Raw genomic sequence first — 19,732 nt, forward strand, 5'->3', positions numbered from 1 at the left:
TTCTCAGGAAGTTACCGCGAATTAATATGCGTGTAGTTTTCAAGTAGGCGTAAATTAGGCCGTCCTAGGGGGTGAATTAAACAGATCAAGAAAGCATAAAAAGGTACTTAACTGTGTCAAACGAGAACAAAATCAAACAAATTTGCTTTATTTAAAAATCGAGCTATAGTGGGTCTAAATTACAAAACAACACAGATTTTTTTAAAAAAAGAATTGAAAATCACATCGCAATCGATATCGTTAAGTTCTTTGGGGAATTTTGATCTATTTTGAATGTAACAGAGGAGATAAAATGAAGAGGTAGCCTAATCAAGCCAATATTTGTTAAGGGAGGCGTCTGGTGTAGTGGATAAAAACAATTGACTTCTTTTTTAATCGCTTAATTGTTAGTATTGAGCATTTGGCATAGTCTCTCGCAATCTCTGTGGCCACGCCGAGCTTTTTTGTGTTACACAGCCATGCATTTCTCGCGCGTATTTGCTGTAACATACATAGATTTTGATCCATCGGCAGCTTTTACAGCTTTTTTCTCGAAACTGCGTTTTTCAAATTGACGAGCACGATAACTAAAAAACTTCTCAACGAATTGGCTTGATTTGTTTATGAGAATGTACAATATGTGTAGCCTGTCAATGAACCACAGAAAAGAGAATTAAAAAAATTCTCCCTATTATTTTGACGAAAAGTGAGCGAATTTTACAGTAAAACGTGCGATTTTTCAGTTTTCGTAAAGCCATTTCCCGAAACTCGAACCATTTTTTTGGTTCAATGAATAACTACAAGTCTAAGCTTTATGAATATTATTGAATTTCCTGTTTGAAACAATTTTATCAAGATGCCCCGGTTGCGCCGGGTTGCTGGTACCATCACTCTGCCCAGCGGGGTCACTCTCGCCCCCGCTTACCTCGACCGAACGGCGTTTGGCCTTGACGGTTGCACGCCGTGTGGTGTCGGTTTTTGCACCCTCGCCTGGTGACTTCCTAGGCGCTTCGCGTTCGACGCCGTCTTGCGATTGCCCTTGCCTTTACCCTTCGGGGGGAACTCAGCCGCCGCTTCGAGCGACATGGCTGCTCCATAGAAGGTGAAGGCCACTGTTTGGGTACCTATGTCGACCTTCTCTCTTCCCTCCCTCTTGGAGGCCACTGTCTGGGTTCCTCTGTCGGACTTCTCCCGACATTCCACCCTCTTGGCGTACGCTTGCTGTTCCTGTTTTGCGACACGAAAAGCCTTCCGGAGCATTAGCAGGCTCTGTTTCAGCTCCTTGCTAATATTTTGTTTCGTACTAGTGAACTCGATTATTGCATCGAGCTGCTCCACCACTTTGCGCATCGCGGATAGTGGCCCGTCCATCGCGTTGGACTATTTTCTACCACTGCTGGGGGGTCACTGGTGCTATCGGATGCAGCACTCGTCGCTTCACTACTCTCCCCACGGGGGGAGACCTCGCCAAACCACCTAGTTTGACACCTCCGTTTGTTTATTGTTTTTGTTTTGTTCACTTCATTCATGATACCCACGAGTTGCGCGAGAAAGAAAGGTCCGCCACGCCAGAGCTCCGCAGTAACGTGGTAAGGGAGGCTTACTGTGGGGGTTGCCCAGGTACCCCACATGCTCCGTTAACGATCGAGCATCTTTTTCACCCCCTCGATCACTCATCCCTCGGCACGGGTCGCTTCACACCTTGGAATTGGGGTTATGACCTATCTTGCTTTACGTGGTGACCGCGGCCCACATCATCACAACCATCCTCCTTTACCAGGGCTTTGGACCTGTAGCTCTGGTTCTCAATAGTTCCAGGTACGTATGTTATTACAGACATGCTACTATTGAGATCCGTCATTCGCTAGCGGGGTTTACACTTATATGTGTGGCTCTGCGTGACTGCTTTTTGTGCGCTATCAATGTATAAATAAATCTTAACATTACCCAAAAGATCCATTGTTTCCTTGTCTTCAAAATCGTAAAACAAAATAACTTTCGATTTGAGTTCTTTACACCATACGCCTCCCTTAACCCAACACTCGCGCAATCATGAATCAGACACGTCTGGAAATCATCACTCTTCGTTTTCGCAAATTAGGTCCATACATTCAGTTGGACCAATCAAAAAATAAAACTCATCCACTAGACAACTCCTTGCATGGCGACATGGCCTGGAACTCTAGTGATATGGAAGATCTCACTTTCTTCTAGCATATGAACCGTACATCGAAAAGTAAGTATACGATTCACTGTTCGCGCGCGATCATCCAAGAACACACGCGAATATGCGAAAGACACACGTTTATAAAATACAATTCATACACCGGGAGCTACGTACACGTTAGCACACGTGACATACATACGAGCACGCGATCGAACACATTAACGTACAAACGCTCGAGTCCTGCTCGACCTACAATGAATAACACATTCAGCAATGCAATTGGTCTTAAGCAGTATTTAGCGGGCGACATTTCCCGTCTACAATTTAGTGTGTGATTCTAACGGGGAGCCCTTCCGAGAACAGCTCTAGTAGGACAACTCTCGAAAAAAAAGAAAATGGTGTTACATCATTTTTTTGTTAGGGGAAACTTTGCCACTGCGACCACTATTCAGGTTATCTTTTGTGGCTGCCCCTGTTTGCTCTACATGTTACAAATTGCCCGAATCCAATGTAGTTGGAAGCGAGTTTGTCCATATGTGTCATCCCAACCGGGTAGTACATTATAAATATAGCTGAGGATCCGTTTGGGACAGGTATGCCATACCTCGTGAGGCGTCAGAAGATGCCTTCCGAAGTATCGCTCCCTTCGAAAAAATAGTACTGCACAATGGCAGAGAATATGTTGCGAGCTCTCGGGCTCGTAGTTACAAAATCGACAAATGTCATCTTGACTTTTGCCAATTTTTTCAAATGATACTTAGCAGGACAATGTCCCGTAAATAAACCTGTGATTATACTTAAGTCTTTACGTTTTAGATCCATTTTTTTGGCTCTCGTTGTATCTGTATGTATGAATTTCTTAGCTTGTCGAGTGCCTTCTACGTTACGCCAGTCGTTTAGTAGTTAGTCTCTTGCCCAAGCCGAAAGTTCTAGTTTAATGGCACAGGTAGATATACCGTAAATCGGGGTGACTTTGATCATCGGGGTGACTTTGATCACTCGAAACTTTTTTCGTAGATCGCTTATTAAACCAGAATAGTCTACCGAATCATTTTAACTTGAAATGATTTTTACTCTAAACTTATGAAATACTGGTTTGTCATACTTTTTGAGTTTTTTGTTCGGTTTTTGGGTACAAAAACTATTTGAATTTACCTTATTTTTACGAAGCTTTGTAAAGTGTCTATTTTTACAAAACAAATAAATCTCAGATTTGAGCAAGAGTAATAAATTACAAGCGAGTTTTTATTTTCTTTTATAGTGGGATGTACCAAATTTACTTTTAAGAGTTTGTTTATTTTAAATACAATTTTTTGTGAAACTCAATTATTTCAAATTATTTTAAGCTAAAATTCACAACTTTTTTTATTGTTCAATATTTTGACGTGTTAAAATGGATGAAACATTGATAAAGCACTGAAATAAAACAATTTTAGCAGTTTCAGAGGTCTTCAGAATCTTTTTTTCAAGTTGGACACGAATTATACGAATTTTGGTTAGTCGAATTTTACAGTACATTGAATACTTTGTATAATACCAATTAACATCTATTTAACAAGGAGTATCTTTCCAAAATTAGTTTAAACAAACATTTGAATGAAAAACATTGACATCAATAACTTAATGTGAGTGAACATGCTGGTTATCAAAGTCACCCCGGAATACGAAAACGGACTTCAACTTGAAATCATTTTTCGAAAAATAGCTGTAAGCGGATAATTTTAGGTAAAACCAACCAATCTTGTTCTCCTTATATCAGTACATGGTTTAAAGATATTAAACTTGAAAAAAATGTGTTACGCCAAAAAATATGCAATGATTACTTCGAAAAGTGATCAATGTCAGCCCGGTTTACGGTACCTAGAAATTGTTCTGGCCCAACAAACGTGTTTAATGGACCACGCCTGGCTAATTCGTAGGTCACTTCGTTACCATCGATTCGTTGGTGGCCAGGTACCCAGAATATCATTACTTTATGCCGAGTTGCCAGTTGTTGTAAAGATGTGATGCACTCCCAAACCAGTTTGGACTCACATTTCGACGACCTTAATGCCAACAGTGCTGCTTGGCCGTCCGAGAAGATTGCGATTTTTGCTTGTCTGTAGTTTCGTTTCCTACAGACCTCCGAGCAGGTGTATATTGCATATACCTCTGCCTGGAAAACTGTAGGCCACTTTCCAATTGATATCGCTTCTTTAATTCTTGGTCCGTAGACTCCCGAGCCAATCAGCTCACTCATTTTAGGACCATCCGTATAGAGTGATATTGTACCTTGAGGTAGTATAGGACCCCCTACATCCCACATCTGACGATCCACTATGTGGACCTCATATGAGATACCGAAGTTCGGTTTAGTCTCCATTTTATCTTGAACTGTTGTCAAGACAGGGTTTAGTTTGAGTTCCTTTATTATACTCAGGTGACCATTTAAATCCCCATCAAATAGTGGTTTACCCTTTAGCACTCTCAGAGAGCCAAGTCTCGCCTCCCTCATAGCTTGTTTGTGCAATGAAGGTAGATGAAGCATGGCTTCCATAGCTGTAGTAGGTGTTGATTGCATAGCGCCTGTGATAGACAGGCAGGCTAGACTCTGAACTTTAGTTAGTTTAGCTTGGGCGGTCTTTTGCTTAACTTTGGGCCACCACACAATGGAGGAATAAGTTAATCGTGGTCTGGCGATGGTCGTGTAAGACCAGTAAGCCAATCTCGGTTTGAGACCCCAAGTTTTCCCGAAGAGTTTATTGCACGCCCGCAGTGCTGTTGTTGCTTTATTAACGGCGTATGTCAGGTGCGAGTTCCAATTCAGTTTTTTGTCTAGGATACCACCTAGGTGTTTCGCTTCTTCTGCGTAGTTGATTGTAGTTCCACTGAGAGTTGGGGGTACCAACTTCAGTTTTTTCCTATTGGTAAATGGTACAATAACTGTTTTTGGATGGTTCACGTTGAGTCCCTCTTTGAAACTCAATGTCATGATGAAGTTTAGGGCTAGTTGAATCCGATCGCTTAGTACAGATTCATGTTTTCCCCTCACAATTAGGACAATGACATCTGCATATCCAACAATCTCGAAACCCATTTCAATTAGATCATTGAGAAGATCGTCTACCACTAGTGACCAGAGCAGGGGTGATAGCACACCTCACTGGGGACAACCTCTATTGGTTGTTATAGTTGCTTTCGTGTCTCCCAACGTTGCTGTGATTTCTCGACTCTTGAGCATTGCAAGAATCCAGTCCTCTATCGGTTTTTCCACTCCTCTTTTTGCCAGTGCCTTGTGAATTTATATGTAGGACGTATTATCAAAAGCACCCTCGATGTCAAGAAAAGCGCAAACTGCTATTTCTTTGAAATCGAGGGTTTTCTCAATAAGTCTCCGTAGATTTGCCCTTTGGATATGCAAACTGGTACTTGTTTAGCGGAGCTTTCGATAAGTGCTCCGTTCGAATACAGTGGTCCAGCGGTTTTTCCATCAGTTTTAGAAGTGTTGATGTCAAACTAATAGGTCTAAAGGCCTTGGGTAGTGTCAGGTGTTTTTTACCCGTTTTTGGAATAAATATTACCCTAACTTCTCTCCAGCTTATAGGTGTGTGCCCAAGCATAAGACTGGATCTCAGGATGTTTAGTAGATCCGGAAGAATTATGTCTGGCGATTTTTGTAGAAATATTGGAGAATGTTATTAGGGCCGAGGGATTTGTAGGGTTCGAAGGTTAGCCCATTTTATTAGAGATGGTGTGAAAATCTGACAGCCCAATTTTTGTGATGCCTCACAAGTCCCGTTAGGACGGAGTCCTTGTGATGCCTCACAACCCTGACCTGTCGAATTCTCGTTTTTCGGATCCGACCCAGGAAAGTGGGTGTTCATTAGAACATCTAATGTTTCACTATTGCCAATTGTGAGAGAACTATCACCACTTGCCCTAGGCCATTTGTGTGACCCTTTGATAAGGCTTTTTAGAGGCGAACTGCCTCTGGAAAGTTTCCGATGTTTTCACAAAACTCGCGCATTGATAATTTTTTGGCCTTTCTCAACTCGGTGTTGTATTTGGTAAGAGCGGTCCAGTTACATGTAATCTTCGCTTTATTGAACAGGCGCCTAGCTTCCTTCCTAAGTGTTGCTAGATTTTCGTTCCACCAAGGAACATCACGACATACATACCTCGTTACAAGAGGACAACTGTTCTTATAGGCGTTTTTGATCCTCTTTTGTAGGTCGTTTGCCGCATTATCCAGATCTGTCGGAGATTGCATCTTACTCTCCGTTCTTTTTGATTGTTCAAGGTGTGAGCTGAATACACACCAATTTGTTTTCCTTATTTCTCTGTGTTTTTGCATTGTGAGTTTATTGGATTCCATGGCGAACATTATGTGTCTGTGATCCGACAGACTAGGTTCGTCAGAAACGTGCCAACTCTTTATCTTTTCCGTTATTTGAGCGCTGCATACCGTAAGGTCCAGTACTTCGCTCCTAACTGCGTTCAAAAATGTAGGTACAGCTCCCTTGTTATATATATTGACCTCATTTGACGAAAGGTATTCCAGTAGGTACTCACCTCTGGTATTTATATCAGTGCTACCCCATATTGTGTGATGTGCATTGGCATCACATCCAATGATAAAGGGCTTGTTTATGCTTCTGCAGTACTTTATGAGGGCATCGATTTCAGAAGGTGGTGCTGTATCCGCATCGCCAGGGAAGTAGGCAGCTGCGATCACAATCTCCTGCTTTCCTCTAGCCGTCGGTGCTTCCACTGTTATTGCAACGATGTTTCGTTGACTGAATTCTGTAATTGGAGTGAATTTTATTGCTCTGTGTATCAAAACTGCAGCTCTTGGAGTTGGCTGGTCGATACAATATACTAACCTGTGAGCTGAGGAATTTAAGCCAAAGATTGTGTGCTTATTTGCCACCGGCTCCTGTAGAAGAGAGATGTCTAGGCGCTCTTTGGTGAACCTCCGGGCAAGGACGCTTGTGGCACCTTTTGCATGGTGGAGGTTCATTTGAATGCAGCGAATGCTGCTCATTTTTTGGGTGTTACTTTACCGTCGTTTTTTGGGGCCAATTCTTCGCCTCCTTCATTGTACCGACGGCTAGTCACAGGCTGTGTGCTGTTCAACGTTCTAGTGGCCTTTTTTGGCCCATTATTTGCTTCGGCTCTTGCCGTTTGCGCACCTTCGTCTGCAGGGGGTTTTCGATCCTCTCCTTGTGTATCAGTTCGTGAGCCGCATACAGTAGGGTGCTCGTAAGACGGGCTGCCACCGATGCACTCGTTACCGTTGCTGCAGGCTTGCTATGATCAGAAGTCCGTTGTAAGGTGCTCCGTGTTGGGTCACCCACAGGAGCTTTTACAGACCATGCTTGCCTAGAACTTCCACGTTCGGCGAAGGCCGGGTCCCCCTTCAGCCGGCGCAGTCTAGCCTTGCCCAATACGTAGTTCAGCTGGTTGTGTTGGGAGGTTATCAGTTTCACTAAAGCCTCATCTACCACCAACAGGAGCTCTACCATTTTGAGGACCGTAGTTCTCTTCACGACCTTCCAGCGTTCTGTGCAGAAATTGTCGTTCTGATTCTGCACCAGGCGGAGGATGTTCCCATCGGACCTGTCGATGCCGTCGGGGAAATACCCGATGTAAAGCGCTTGTTTTGGAATCTGCGACGCTTCAACAGCTTCCAATGAAGCGCCTTCCCAGGGCTTGATTACAGCTGTGGCATCCTTCAGCCCATTAGCTGTATCTTTGTCTACACAGGCGATTTCGAGATACCCTTGTTTGTAGGTGCACTTCCTAACCTTGGGTCTCGCATTGCTTGAGCTCTGCTTCATGACGCTATCGATCAGCGAGCATCGAGTAGCATTCAGTTGTTCATGGCTGAGGGTATTTGCAGGGTACCCAACCGGAATGATGGCCATCGAGTACAACTTGGCCTTTTTGGTTGAAAGTTGGGCGCTTCTCAGTTTCCAGTGTCTGTGTGGGATCCTGATTCTTGATCTTTTTCGGTTCCTTCCTGCACCGATTGTTGTTCGACGACTCCGTGTCCGTCGAACGCTGTCGCTTAGATGGTGTCTTCCCTATTGGGATTTTTGCCTATTCTGGCGCTTCAGTGTGTTTGTGGCCGTTTCTCAGCAGCCACCCATAGCGTTTCTTCGCCGCTCCGCTTAAGTGATGAGTTCTTCCTGTTCCTCTTGTTTTGTTCTCGAAGACCTTCAACCCACCGGTTGCTCCGCCGGACTGGTCTGTGTCCTCCTTGGCCACTGTCCGATCCTCGTCTCTACCCGATCAGAAGAGCATAACAAAACAATAACACTATTATAACTATGGTTGATATTTATAACAACTGGAGTTATATTCAGATAATTGAATTGAAAGTGGATTGCGGACAGTTTTCTATACTATCAATATTATAACATAATCTATTATGAGACCATCAATTTATGAATTGATCGTTTGTTACTAGGTCACTGTCATTAGATAATTATATCTAATACAGTTCTCTTACAGAGGACGTATAATATTATTGGAAAAAAATATATCTCAATTAGTTTAAATTTTGATAAAATTATATCAAAATTTGTTAGAATTTTGTTATCCTTACCCAGGTTTTTGTTTTATTTTTTGTTATTTTAACAACTAACCAGTGGGCGTAGCGTATTGGTAAATCGATTGCCTTGTACGCAGCGCACCTGGGTTCGAGTCCCGACCCCGCACATAGGGTTAGAAATTTTTTCCTAAGAGATTTTTCTAACCCGAAGAGGCGAATGACCTTAAGGTTAAAACCTCTATAATTGAAATAAAAAAAAACTAACCAGCCGGATTTATAACAGGCTCTGTTTCAAAATATTTTTGAAATAAATAACTCCAGGTGTTATAAATCTGATCGGGTATCTGGAGAGTTGAGAATAGACGAAGTGCAGGACACAACATCCTCCAACTAACCACTATTCAGCAGCTCTCCAAGTTTGCTTTCCGCGCAATCCTTCTCCTCTTCCATCTCCATCGCCGCAATCTCCTCCAAACTCATGTTTACAGTGTTCTTAGAACAAGGTATTAATATAACCGAGTATTCTAAGAAACGAAATACTTTGTTCATCCAATGACGAAGAAGATGATTGGCAGGACACTGATGACTTATGAGCATGTTAATAACAAAAAAAATAGCTTTGAATGTCGGAATATATGGAATGAACCATAATATTTCAAATGTTTATTAATTTCGCATAATAGTTTATTTTTCATGCTTCATAATACAAATAATATATTGAAACGCTAGTCTATTTTGCCCCACATTATTCCAAGGATCCCATAAGATCCCCCTATGATTTATATAGGTAACAACAGGGTATTTCTTGCTGAACAAAAAAATAAATTTAGCTGCTACTACCTGCTACTCTACAAACCATATCCCCTTAAAGTTAGTAAAAAAAACAAAAAACAGGCATACATCCTAATAAGAAGAGATAGCGAGTTGGTCTATTTCGCAGAAAGGTGTCTTTTGAAAGCATCTACAACTTCCTAGAACATCGAAAAACTAAAAAATCAAATAAAAAAGTTACAATAAAAAAAACGCTTTTTAAGGGGGTATTCTGACATGTACTTCAATTTCACCCAATAACTTTTTTCGCTTAACAGCTAGCCATTTCACTACTTCAACAAAGTTTCATAAAATCATTTCGTCTGCAAACTTTTCATACATGACTATCAATTTTGTCAACAACTTGTAAAGTTATTTTTTATCTGCGTATATACTACCCATGATCGCATAGTTGTCCCGTTTTCTATGAGATTTTCTATCTTTATGGGACTGATATGCGATCATGGGCAGTATACCCCCTTAAATCAAAATTTTCCAACATTACATTGAACTACTTAAAAAATAAAGAAACCTTTCCGAAGACATCAAAGTGCCATAACCAATAGATTCGTCGCAAATATCAATGTCCGGCTTTTTTTTTATTCCGTCCCACTGTGCGGCGGGGGATCCTTGCAGCTTCTTTCTGTTCAGTTCTCATTCGTCTTCATGAATGTATCGTCACCGCTGTTGATTTAATGTTGTCAACTGGTTGTTTTGATTTGCTTTTTCGTTCTGTGAGCTACGATAATGTTATTTGCTTCTAGATAATGATGGTTTGCATTGTTTGCAATTTGTACTTGTCCAATGAAAAACGACCAAGGTCCCGTAATAATACACTACCTCAATTGTTTTTTGCGTCTAAATACAACGCATGAAAAATTCAATGGACCATAGAGTCACTCTCCTGCAATATTGTAAATCAAACATGGCAGAATGATTTCCTGTATCCTTCTGCCTGCAGTCTACTTAAGCCCTTGCTAAGCAAAACACCTCTCTTATTCACTTTTTGCAGAACTAGCGATTCAGCCGAGCCTGAACCTGATCCTGAGGCCCCGGAATCCGAACGATGCGAAAGCCGGCCAGTCGTCCAGTTCGGTCGATGGCGGTAGCAGCGGTGGCAACGGAGCCGGTGCCAACAGCACCGGCGGCACCGGCAGCAACAACAACGGCGGTGGCAACAATGGCGGAAGTAGCAATAGTGGTGGCGCCCAGGTGGATAGCTCCCAGGTGCAGGGAGGTAGTGGCAGCAGCCAGGGAGCCGTCGGCGGGGCGCAATCCGTCGGCGGCGGTGCGGAAGATATTACGTCATCACAGTCCGTACCCGGTGTGGACAGTAGTTCCAGTCAAGGAGCTATAGCGCCAGCGGCAACTTCGACGATGGGTTAGCTTTAAATCGTACACATAAAATATTATATATTTTTTAATTTTAAATATTAATTTAAATCGAGGATAAAAACAAACGTAGGAGAAAGCAAAAAGCAAGAGATGAAAATAAAAAAACTGCGAAAATCGTGGAAAAGTTTATCAAATAACTAGCGGGGGAAACAAAACCACACATTGATACTATAGAAGAATTTAATATTTCAATAGAAAACAAGCTAAAAGCCACTAATAGAAAAAAAAAAAACCCTTTGCGAACGCCAATGCGAGGCAAAAAAACCCAAGTAAAACATTACTAAAATTTTCAAAAGCGATGCAAATAATATTTCAACCAATATTATTCTTATTCAAGAAAAATCTTAACGCAACCACAAGCAACAACACACACACAAGTCTAGAGGATCAATACCAAGAGTCACAATTTCTCCAATCAGCAAAAAAAAAACAAATTATGAAAAGAAAAAAGTAGTTTCAATTTGCTAGTTATAGTTGAAAGTTTAGTTTTTCGTTCTCTTGTGACTGTTGTGCAAAACACACATATATATACATATAAAATAAACAGAGCGTTAGGTGGGATATAATCGAAAATCTTCGGTTGATGAAGATTTTCCCGTGTTTATTATTACTTATTTTGTTTTTCAAGTTTTGACAGCGCCAGCATGTATCGTGTTGGAGTCCAGTTTTTTTTATTTAAGTAAACAAAAAAATAATAATCAAGAAGTCGTGCCCGCCGTGACGAAAGCGCTGTAATTTGTACGCGCACTGCGTGCGATTTTCATAGGTTGGTAAAATTGTGTACGTGAATCGATTTCTTACTAAGCTGGTGGATACGAGGCGAACGTTGTAGGTTTATCTTGTGTAGTAGTGTGGGGAAATTGTTTATATTACTATTAACGAATGAAAACTAGATACTAATAAACACACACACAGATACACGAGTACCACTATTATAGCAGTCTTTTGAGCATTGTGAGATAAGTCAGATTGTGCAAAAATAGTAAAGCAAAAATCAGCATTATTCAAACTTCTCTTAATCTTTGAAATTTGTAAAGCATTAGAAGAAACGGGGGTAACCCAATGAAGAAGAAGCAAAGGAAAGGATACGGAAAGTGTGCAGGTAAGTTTCTGGAAGTTGTAGTTCATGGGTCACCCATCAATCAAGTCTAGATGGACACGCAGCATGAAAGCAAAACACATTAAATGGAAAATTACGCGGAGAGAGACATGCATAATTAAAATAATCAAACAATAAATTATTTTAAACAAGAAAATACAGAAAAAAAATCAATGAAAACCCTTTTTTGTAGTATAAAGAAAATATATATATTATTGCATAAGTAATTTAAATTTAAAAGTAAAAAATATAAAAAAAGAGAAAAAAGGTAAACCGTAATTGATTATTTAACTGGAAGAACACACGGAAAGCTAATGCTTCCCGTGTCGGAAAACAAGAAACTAGCCGAAAGTTGTAATTAGAGCAAAATAAACAGAAAAATACACAATGAAAAAATATCGTTGTCGCTCTTAAGCAGTACAGACATAAAAATAAAACAAACAAAGGAGTCGTGAAACATAATATTTAACAACACACACACATAGTAATTGCTACAATTTTTAGCTATTAGATATTTTAATCAGCTAGAAAAAAAGTAAATAAAGGAAACAAAATGTTAAAAGATTTCGCTGTCATCTATAAACATATAGGTTCAATTTTGTGATATACCGACAAAGTCCTTTGGTCGCTCCGCATCGCTCAGCTTTATAGTCAAAAGCTAGCTCGGCGTTTTTGTTTTCAAAATCGGGTGGTATTTTAAGGGTCCTCCCTGTTTGAAGGTGTTATATTGTTCGTTGGTACGCCCATTATGCATGCCTGATTTGGACTTCTCATCAGCTCGTCGCTGTTGACACTATCTTATGGTAAGCGCCATTTAGCACATTTCGAGAAACGATTTTTAACGTATGAGGTTGAATATCTAGAAACTGATAACAGGTAGAAACAATTCAGAGAAGACAATTGATACTTCTATTTATTCTGTATAAATCTCTCGAATATTACGAAGATCGGTTGACTACATTGCGAGATTTTACTCAAAATGTAAACAAAATTCGCTTTTCACAAGTGTAATAAGTGTGTATTGACGATAAAATTTGTATGGCTTGTCATATTCGTGCATGGAAAATTTTCCCTACAAATAAAGCATCAATTATAATTTTTTTCATATTTTGGGTCTAATTTGGTCTAGAAACAATCGGTTAGATGCATTTTGAAGGAAACGAGACAGGGAATCTCGAAAAAATAGTAATTTTTGGTTACAGTGTTGCCAAATATGCATTTTCTCACAATTCATGTTTTTTTTTGAAAATGATTATGCCATTGTATTTCTCAATACATAGAAAAACTTCTAATTCATCAAGATAACTTGTGCCAATCCTCAGATACAGCTATTTTTAGCAAAAATTACAGAATTTCTCAGCACGTTTCTCGCTACATCTCAGTAACCATGCAGAATGTCAAAATTCTGAAAACACCACTTCGTAGAGATTTTTTAGACAAGTAATGTAACATATCAACTCAGCTTACTCCAAAAAAGCGTTTGTCATAAGTTAGCACAACAGCGACGAACTAGTGAACCTCATTCGATTCGCGCACACACGACTTCCCTGGCGGATTCCCCAGCAACTACCGCCGTACCTGGATCGTCTTCGTTTGATCGGTCTTGACTCACTGGAACGGCGCACAAAAATTCAACAAGCAGGCAAACGGCAAAATTACTAAACAACGAAATCGACTCCCAGACGAGACTTGGTTTTCGCGCTTTATTATGACGCACGTTCGCTTTCGGATCTTATGTAGTAGTCGATTTCATGGACACTGACGCACTTAAAGCATTCAAATTCTCTTTGAACGGAAATTTCGGACAAACCGTCACTGACCGAACACAGTTCACAGCAGTTAATGAAAGAGAAAACTTTTCTCTTTTGTTCATTACCAACAAATGTGATTAAGCATAAGCATAAGAGATCGCTCGTAGTTGCTACTCCGTCATTGACCAGAACCAAATTAGGTTGCAAAATGTTCATTGGAACAACATGCTTGGGAATAACATGATGAGCCACATTGTACAATCTATTCTGATCCCTGCATGCTGATCAATACCGACGCCGGCCAGGTCCGAATGTTAGTCCGATACATGTTGCTACTAGAGACAGAGGAATCCTCTGCATCTCCACATGTATCACGGGAATGGGAGAGTTGTTAGTAAGTGTGCCAATAGCGTTATCCTGTAAAAATTGCTCTGGGCAGCCGGCTGCCGAGAACTTGGGAAATTTATCATTTGTTGTATTAATACGATTAGCAAAATAAGCAACTTGAACTCCGGAATCGTTCGTTTGAAAAAATGAGGAATCTTATACAGAAGGTTCATCAGACTCTCCCACAGGTGTCGCGAAGTTGGTGTTCTAGGATTCGCTCCATGCAAGCGATGCGACCTGTACATAGTTTATTAGGTAGTAGTTTAGTAAGTTTTCGAGAACACGATCGCTCGAAAAAGATCTTGTTTAGTTTTTGGTTCTTTTTAAACTCTGGGTAGCCGGGTACTGAGAGTATCCTACGTTTTCTAAACAAAAGCAATTTCAGCTCCACACAACCGATCGTGGGAGTATTGCCTAGAAAAGCTAATCTTATCTGCATAGGCCGGATCACTATTTACTGCGACATTATTTAGACTAATTTCGCTATACCTTCTCCACAATATATTTTTTGGGTTGCAAACTACCGAGTGATAACACGTTATACATACAAAGAGTTATGATAGCTCGAGATGTTATAAATCAACGAAAGTATTTCCTATTTCTAATATCGGATTGTTTGTGAAATACACATGGGACAATTATGCTTCTAGCGGCAGTATACGAACAATTATATCGAACATTAAAGGGAAATACAGAGGATCGTTAGCCTGATGCACGGGCTTGTCACCAATAACGGAACTTGAAATTAGATTAATTAAAACAGACGCGGCGAATTTTCAGTACGTATTGACCCGCGATCATCGATACTAGTCAAATTAAAGCCTTATTGGAGCTGATTTCCCAACAACTATTCATTTTTACGGTATTGTTTCCTCCGCTAGATCTGTTCGCACCCTCTCATTCTGCTACTATTGGCAGAAGGCTGATAGCACCCATTCGTCGCCGGTCTAAGGACCAAATGCCATCAATAGACTTAGACTCGCGTGGAGGCATGAGATAGAATTGAAAGCTAACCAATGAACATGACAATAAAACACTTATTCTTTGTGCTAACATAACTGAAGGTAATTGCTTACCGGTCCCCGATCCCTCTCGCAAATGGTCCATTCTCAAACCTTATACATGATTGAAGTCATCATTCCACTCAAATAAGGCCATGTGTTTCCCTAAGCACATTGAATGCTCTTTGGATCAGTTCCCCCGTTGGTAAAACAAACCCTAAAGAAACATAGAAATTAGTTGGCTCAGTCCAAAGAAAAGTTTGCCGACCGGCTAATACGTGTTCCCTTACAGTGCCATCACATCAACCAACACCCAAAATTTACATGCGACGATATATTTGCAATCCCGAATATTAAAGAATCAAAACCTCTGATCATTCGCAATAAAATAAGAAAATAAAAAAAAAGTTGAATATCCAAGTCGGCTCATTTCCAAAGATAGCACCGCCTATGAAACACCCAATATAAAATAGGTGACAAGGGACGCGGACGAAATTAGCTGAGCACCGACTGGCTGGTTTGCCACCTATTTTTCGGGCGAAGAATTTTGGGGCGACACCTGGTAGTCGCTAGTCGCTGGTGAAAGGCCAATTATTTGAATATGCTAATTTTTCTTATTGCCGTATCTTTTTTCACTTTTCGGATTGAATTTTTTCTCTGAAAAACCATTTTTCACTATTTTTAGAATTTACACTGTGTTTCTAGATGTTTTCTGTGCACTTTTATTGTCCTTGCATCGGGAATCGACGGCCCGTAATGCGAGGAAAAGATATTTTTTCATTTGCCGGAATTCGATTTTCACAAACTGTCACCACTCGTGTCACTCAAAAATATGCCGAAAATGCTTTTATAAGCCACTTCACTTTGTATAATTGTTAAATTGCACCCTTATTGACACTTTCGATAACCGGGAGGCAGTAAACTGCGCCGAAAATGATGAAAATTAACCGACTCGAAGGGAGCTGTACAATAGAGATGGGCGGGTATGGATTTTTTCGTACCCGGCCCCGACCCGAACCCGAATATTATTTTTATAAGCTTACCCGAACCCGACCCGTACCTGGATTTTATAAAAATATAAAACCCGAACCCGACCCGTACCCGGGCCGGTAAAAAAAATCCGAACCCGAACCCGACCCGTACCCGACCCGAACCCGACCCAAATCCGACCCGCATCCAAATTAAAATAAATTAAAAACCGTGTCCGACCCGAACCCGATTTTCAATAAATAAATTTAACCAATTTGATTCGAAAGAGTATTAGAGTTTTATCTCTTTTATTTAAGTAGATTGAGCATTATTGAAAAATATTATCATTCACGTAATAGAATAAAACTCACCGGAAATAACACAAATTCCACAACATTAAGGAAATTCGTTTATTACGTTTGAAAACTGTCACCCATGATTTTTACAAAATAAAATGAATTGCAACATATGAAAACATAATAATAGAAACGAAGCCAAAGGAACTCTGCCAACTTATGCCTTCCGCAAACAGGCCCGGGCTCTTCTATTACACTAGTTTACCAATTTTCTGGTAATTGCAGTAAGTTAAGAAAAAAGGCATTTTCAATGTAAATTTTGGGTCGCTGAACGAGAAAATCATATCCATTTTCTTTTTCGTAGAATCGTTTTTGAGCTTTTTGAAAAACGTGTTTTTGGAACTTTTTGTAGTCTTAGGAATAAAACTTTCAATCAACATAATCGACCCACCATTCGAAAGGTTTTGATGTGCCAATAACAAAAATGTATAACATGTTCGGATTAAATATCAACAACTTAAGGGGTTAAAAGCGACCAAAGTCAAAAAAAGTAATTTATTGTAAATTATTCATTTTTAGTAACAATTCAGAAAAAAGTTTTTTTAAATCTTATGCGACAGAGAAACTCTTTACATAAATTTAAAGCCTAAGAGTAGCCTTTATATAAAATATTTCAGCCATTAATTCTCGGAATCATCTCACATTCAATGATGTATTGATGACATGTTTTGGTCGTTAAAGGTATTCGAAGGGTTAGGCCAAACGAACCTCAGATATTATCAGGGATGCTGAAAACGCCCCGCCAGCAAGGAAAAGAATCGCAGTCCGCACTGGTTAATTGCGTGCGCAGGATTCGATGAGCACGTGTTGAGAATGATTTTTCTTTCATTATCTTTTTTTATAAATATATTGAAAACATCCACGACTTTGTTAAACTTTGTTGTTCTAAAACTCGCATCATTGTATCTAGTACAACACCCTTAAAATCTCCAGCAAAATCAAGTTTGAGCATCAGCGGCTGCTCATTTTTGGGAGCTATTCACGTGAATACCAGGAGGTTGAGCGTGTGCGTCGAGCCAATAGACCAGCGGTTTTCAATCTTTTTCGTACCACGAACCCCTTATAAATCACCCTGGGTCGCTGCGGACCCCCGCGGATAAACATCGATTTTGTATGCTATCAATATGTTGTTTTCAGTTTTTTAGGAGAAATACTTGAAATTTCAATCTGCACTCGGAGAATATATTTTTCTTCGCGGACCCACTAGCAACGACTTCACGGACCCCTAGGGGTCCGCGGACCGCAGGTTGAGAATTACTGCAATAGACGATTTGAAAAAGGTTTTTTCAACATAGTTTTTGAACGTTGCCGAAGCAGGCTTTTTGTGACGTTATGTATGGCTTTCCGGAATATTCAATACAACACATACGAAAACGTTCAAGTGAAAAAGCTTATTTTCGACCGAAAGTGTGATTGGGTGAAAATTACATAGTTCCTATGTTTACTTAGTGTCTCATAACATCCGTGATGTGAGGACATTTTTTCCAATACTACCTTTCCGTAAAATCGGGGTATATTTGAGCTTATATGAGACCTCTTTTAGTAAATGTGCGATGAGATTAATTCTCCCAAAAATCTAAACAAACATCAATTTTATTCCAAACATTTAGCTAGTTATCTTGCAATTGAGAAAGGTACAATTTATCAGCATATTTTGGATCAATTGGAATAATCTCGTGTAAGCATATACATGTGAACATTGCTTCTTAAATAAACTTTTGTAGTAACCCTAAACATTTTTGCCAATAAAATCATAAAAAATCTACAATTTTTGATGTTTGGTGGTTAATTTAGACTATTTTCCTTGAACAGATCGATAGAAGTCATACACTACATATCTTTCCCATGTACTTGTTTTTCTTTTTGAATAGTGGAATGAAGGAAATTTACAACATTAATACTTCAAAAATGCTCGAGAAACTTCACAAAAAGCGATAAATGTTTCCCTGTTTTATTGAACAGCAAAATTTTTCAAACGAAATATTCTAAATGATGAACTTCCAATTCAAAATCTCCTGGATAGTCCCGTTCACTCGATACACGCTCCTGGAAAATTATGTTTGTTTTAATATTTTTCTACGGGGATAAGTTTTCATTTTTTGATTTGAAGGAAAAGGTCATCCAAACATTCAAGAACGGGTAAGTGCATAATTTTTCGAAAAAACCCGACCCGACCCGTACCCGGAATAATTATTTTTTAATGTACCCGACCAGTGGCGGAGCTAAGGGGGGGCGAAGGGGGCAAGCGCCCCGAGCGGCAAAATCAGGGGGCGGCATTTTCTGCTCAACAAATTTTAATATTTTAATAATCGTTCAAGTTTCATCAATCTCGATAAAAATCAAGTGCGGGTGAAACGCTTGAATGTACGTTATTGTCGCGTCTGTGGACGATTAAAAAGGTAAGGGATCGGGACTGACGGATGCGATCGAACAAAACTATACACATATTCCTCAGTCTCAAAAGATTCAACTGAGATGAGTTTCCGAGCGCACTTGTAGTTGTGGGCATATGCAGACTAATTTGCTTTTGCTGGAATTAAACCAGGAAGCTCTATCATATACAGGGTGTTTGGTTCATCGTTAAGAATCTCTCGAGGGGTGATAAAGAATCATATTTGGCGTCAAAAATCATTTTACACAAACTGTCAAATCTCAACTGCTACAAAGTTATTCAACTTTTTCGGTAAACAGCTTGTTTGTCTATTAATGTCTCTAACTAAAAAATATACTTTGTGTTTTCAATCTTTTAATTCCATTGGAAAGGTGTTTCCTTTCCTGTTACGTATAACAGGTACGTTGGTCCAGCATAGTCGATAAGACAACCGGTCTAATAAGTGTTCTATAGAAGGTTAGTTTCGTGCGGTAGCGTACGTTTTTCGATCGAATGGTTTTTTTTTGGAACCGACGATTAGCAAGGGGTAAACAAACCAACATTTTTTGTTCACTGATTTCTAGACGGAAGATCTATCCGTGAGCTTAAAAACGATAAGGCCGTTGGAAAGACAAGACGCACCCGGTGTTTGAATAAAATTTCTTTAGAAATTACTTTATAAATTTATTCTCAGTTCGAAATATCATATTTGAATTCAAAAACAAGAAAATATTTGCTATTTTTAGATTACTCAAAAATTTTCAAGCCAACTAGAATTATTTCACTTGAATTATTTATTTTTTCCTTATTTTATGTGCCTGTAGAAAAAAAGCCCCACCTTGTCCCACATATTTCTCTTCGTAGTTATAATGTTAAAGGTACTACTCGTCACAAACAAAATTCTGGCCGCTT

The 19,732-nt window shown here is 39.8% G+C and overlaps 1 protein-coding gene across 2 annotated transcripts in view; it reads left to right on the plus strand.

The window, feature by feature from the left end:
* LOC131684831 (glycogen synthase kinase-3 beta-like) overlaps positions 1 to 12,547 on the plus strand; it is a 99,272-nt gene extending 86,725 nt beyond the window's left edge. For both annotated transcript variants that reach the window (XM_058968032.1, XM_058968034.1), the window contains one exon: positions 10,504 to 12,547. In XM_058968032.1, coding sequence (XP_058824015.1) covers positions 10,504 to 10,877 — 374 coding nt within the window. In that variant the 3' untranslated portion in view covers positions 10,878 to 12,547. The remainder of the gene's footprint in view (positions 1 to 10,503) is intronic.
* Positions 12,548 to 19,732: the final 7,185 nt, after the last annotated feature.

The sequence above is a fragment of the Topomyia yanbarensis genome, chromosome 2 (genome assembly GCF_030247195.1).
Source record: "Topomyia yanbarensis strain Yona2022 chromosome 2, ASM3024719v1, whole genome shotgun sequence".
Taxonomy (NCBI): domain Eukaryota; kingdom Metazoa; phylum Arthropoda; class Insecta; order Diptera; family Culicidae; genus Topomyia; species Topomyia yanbarensis.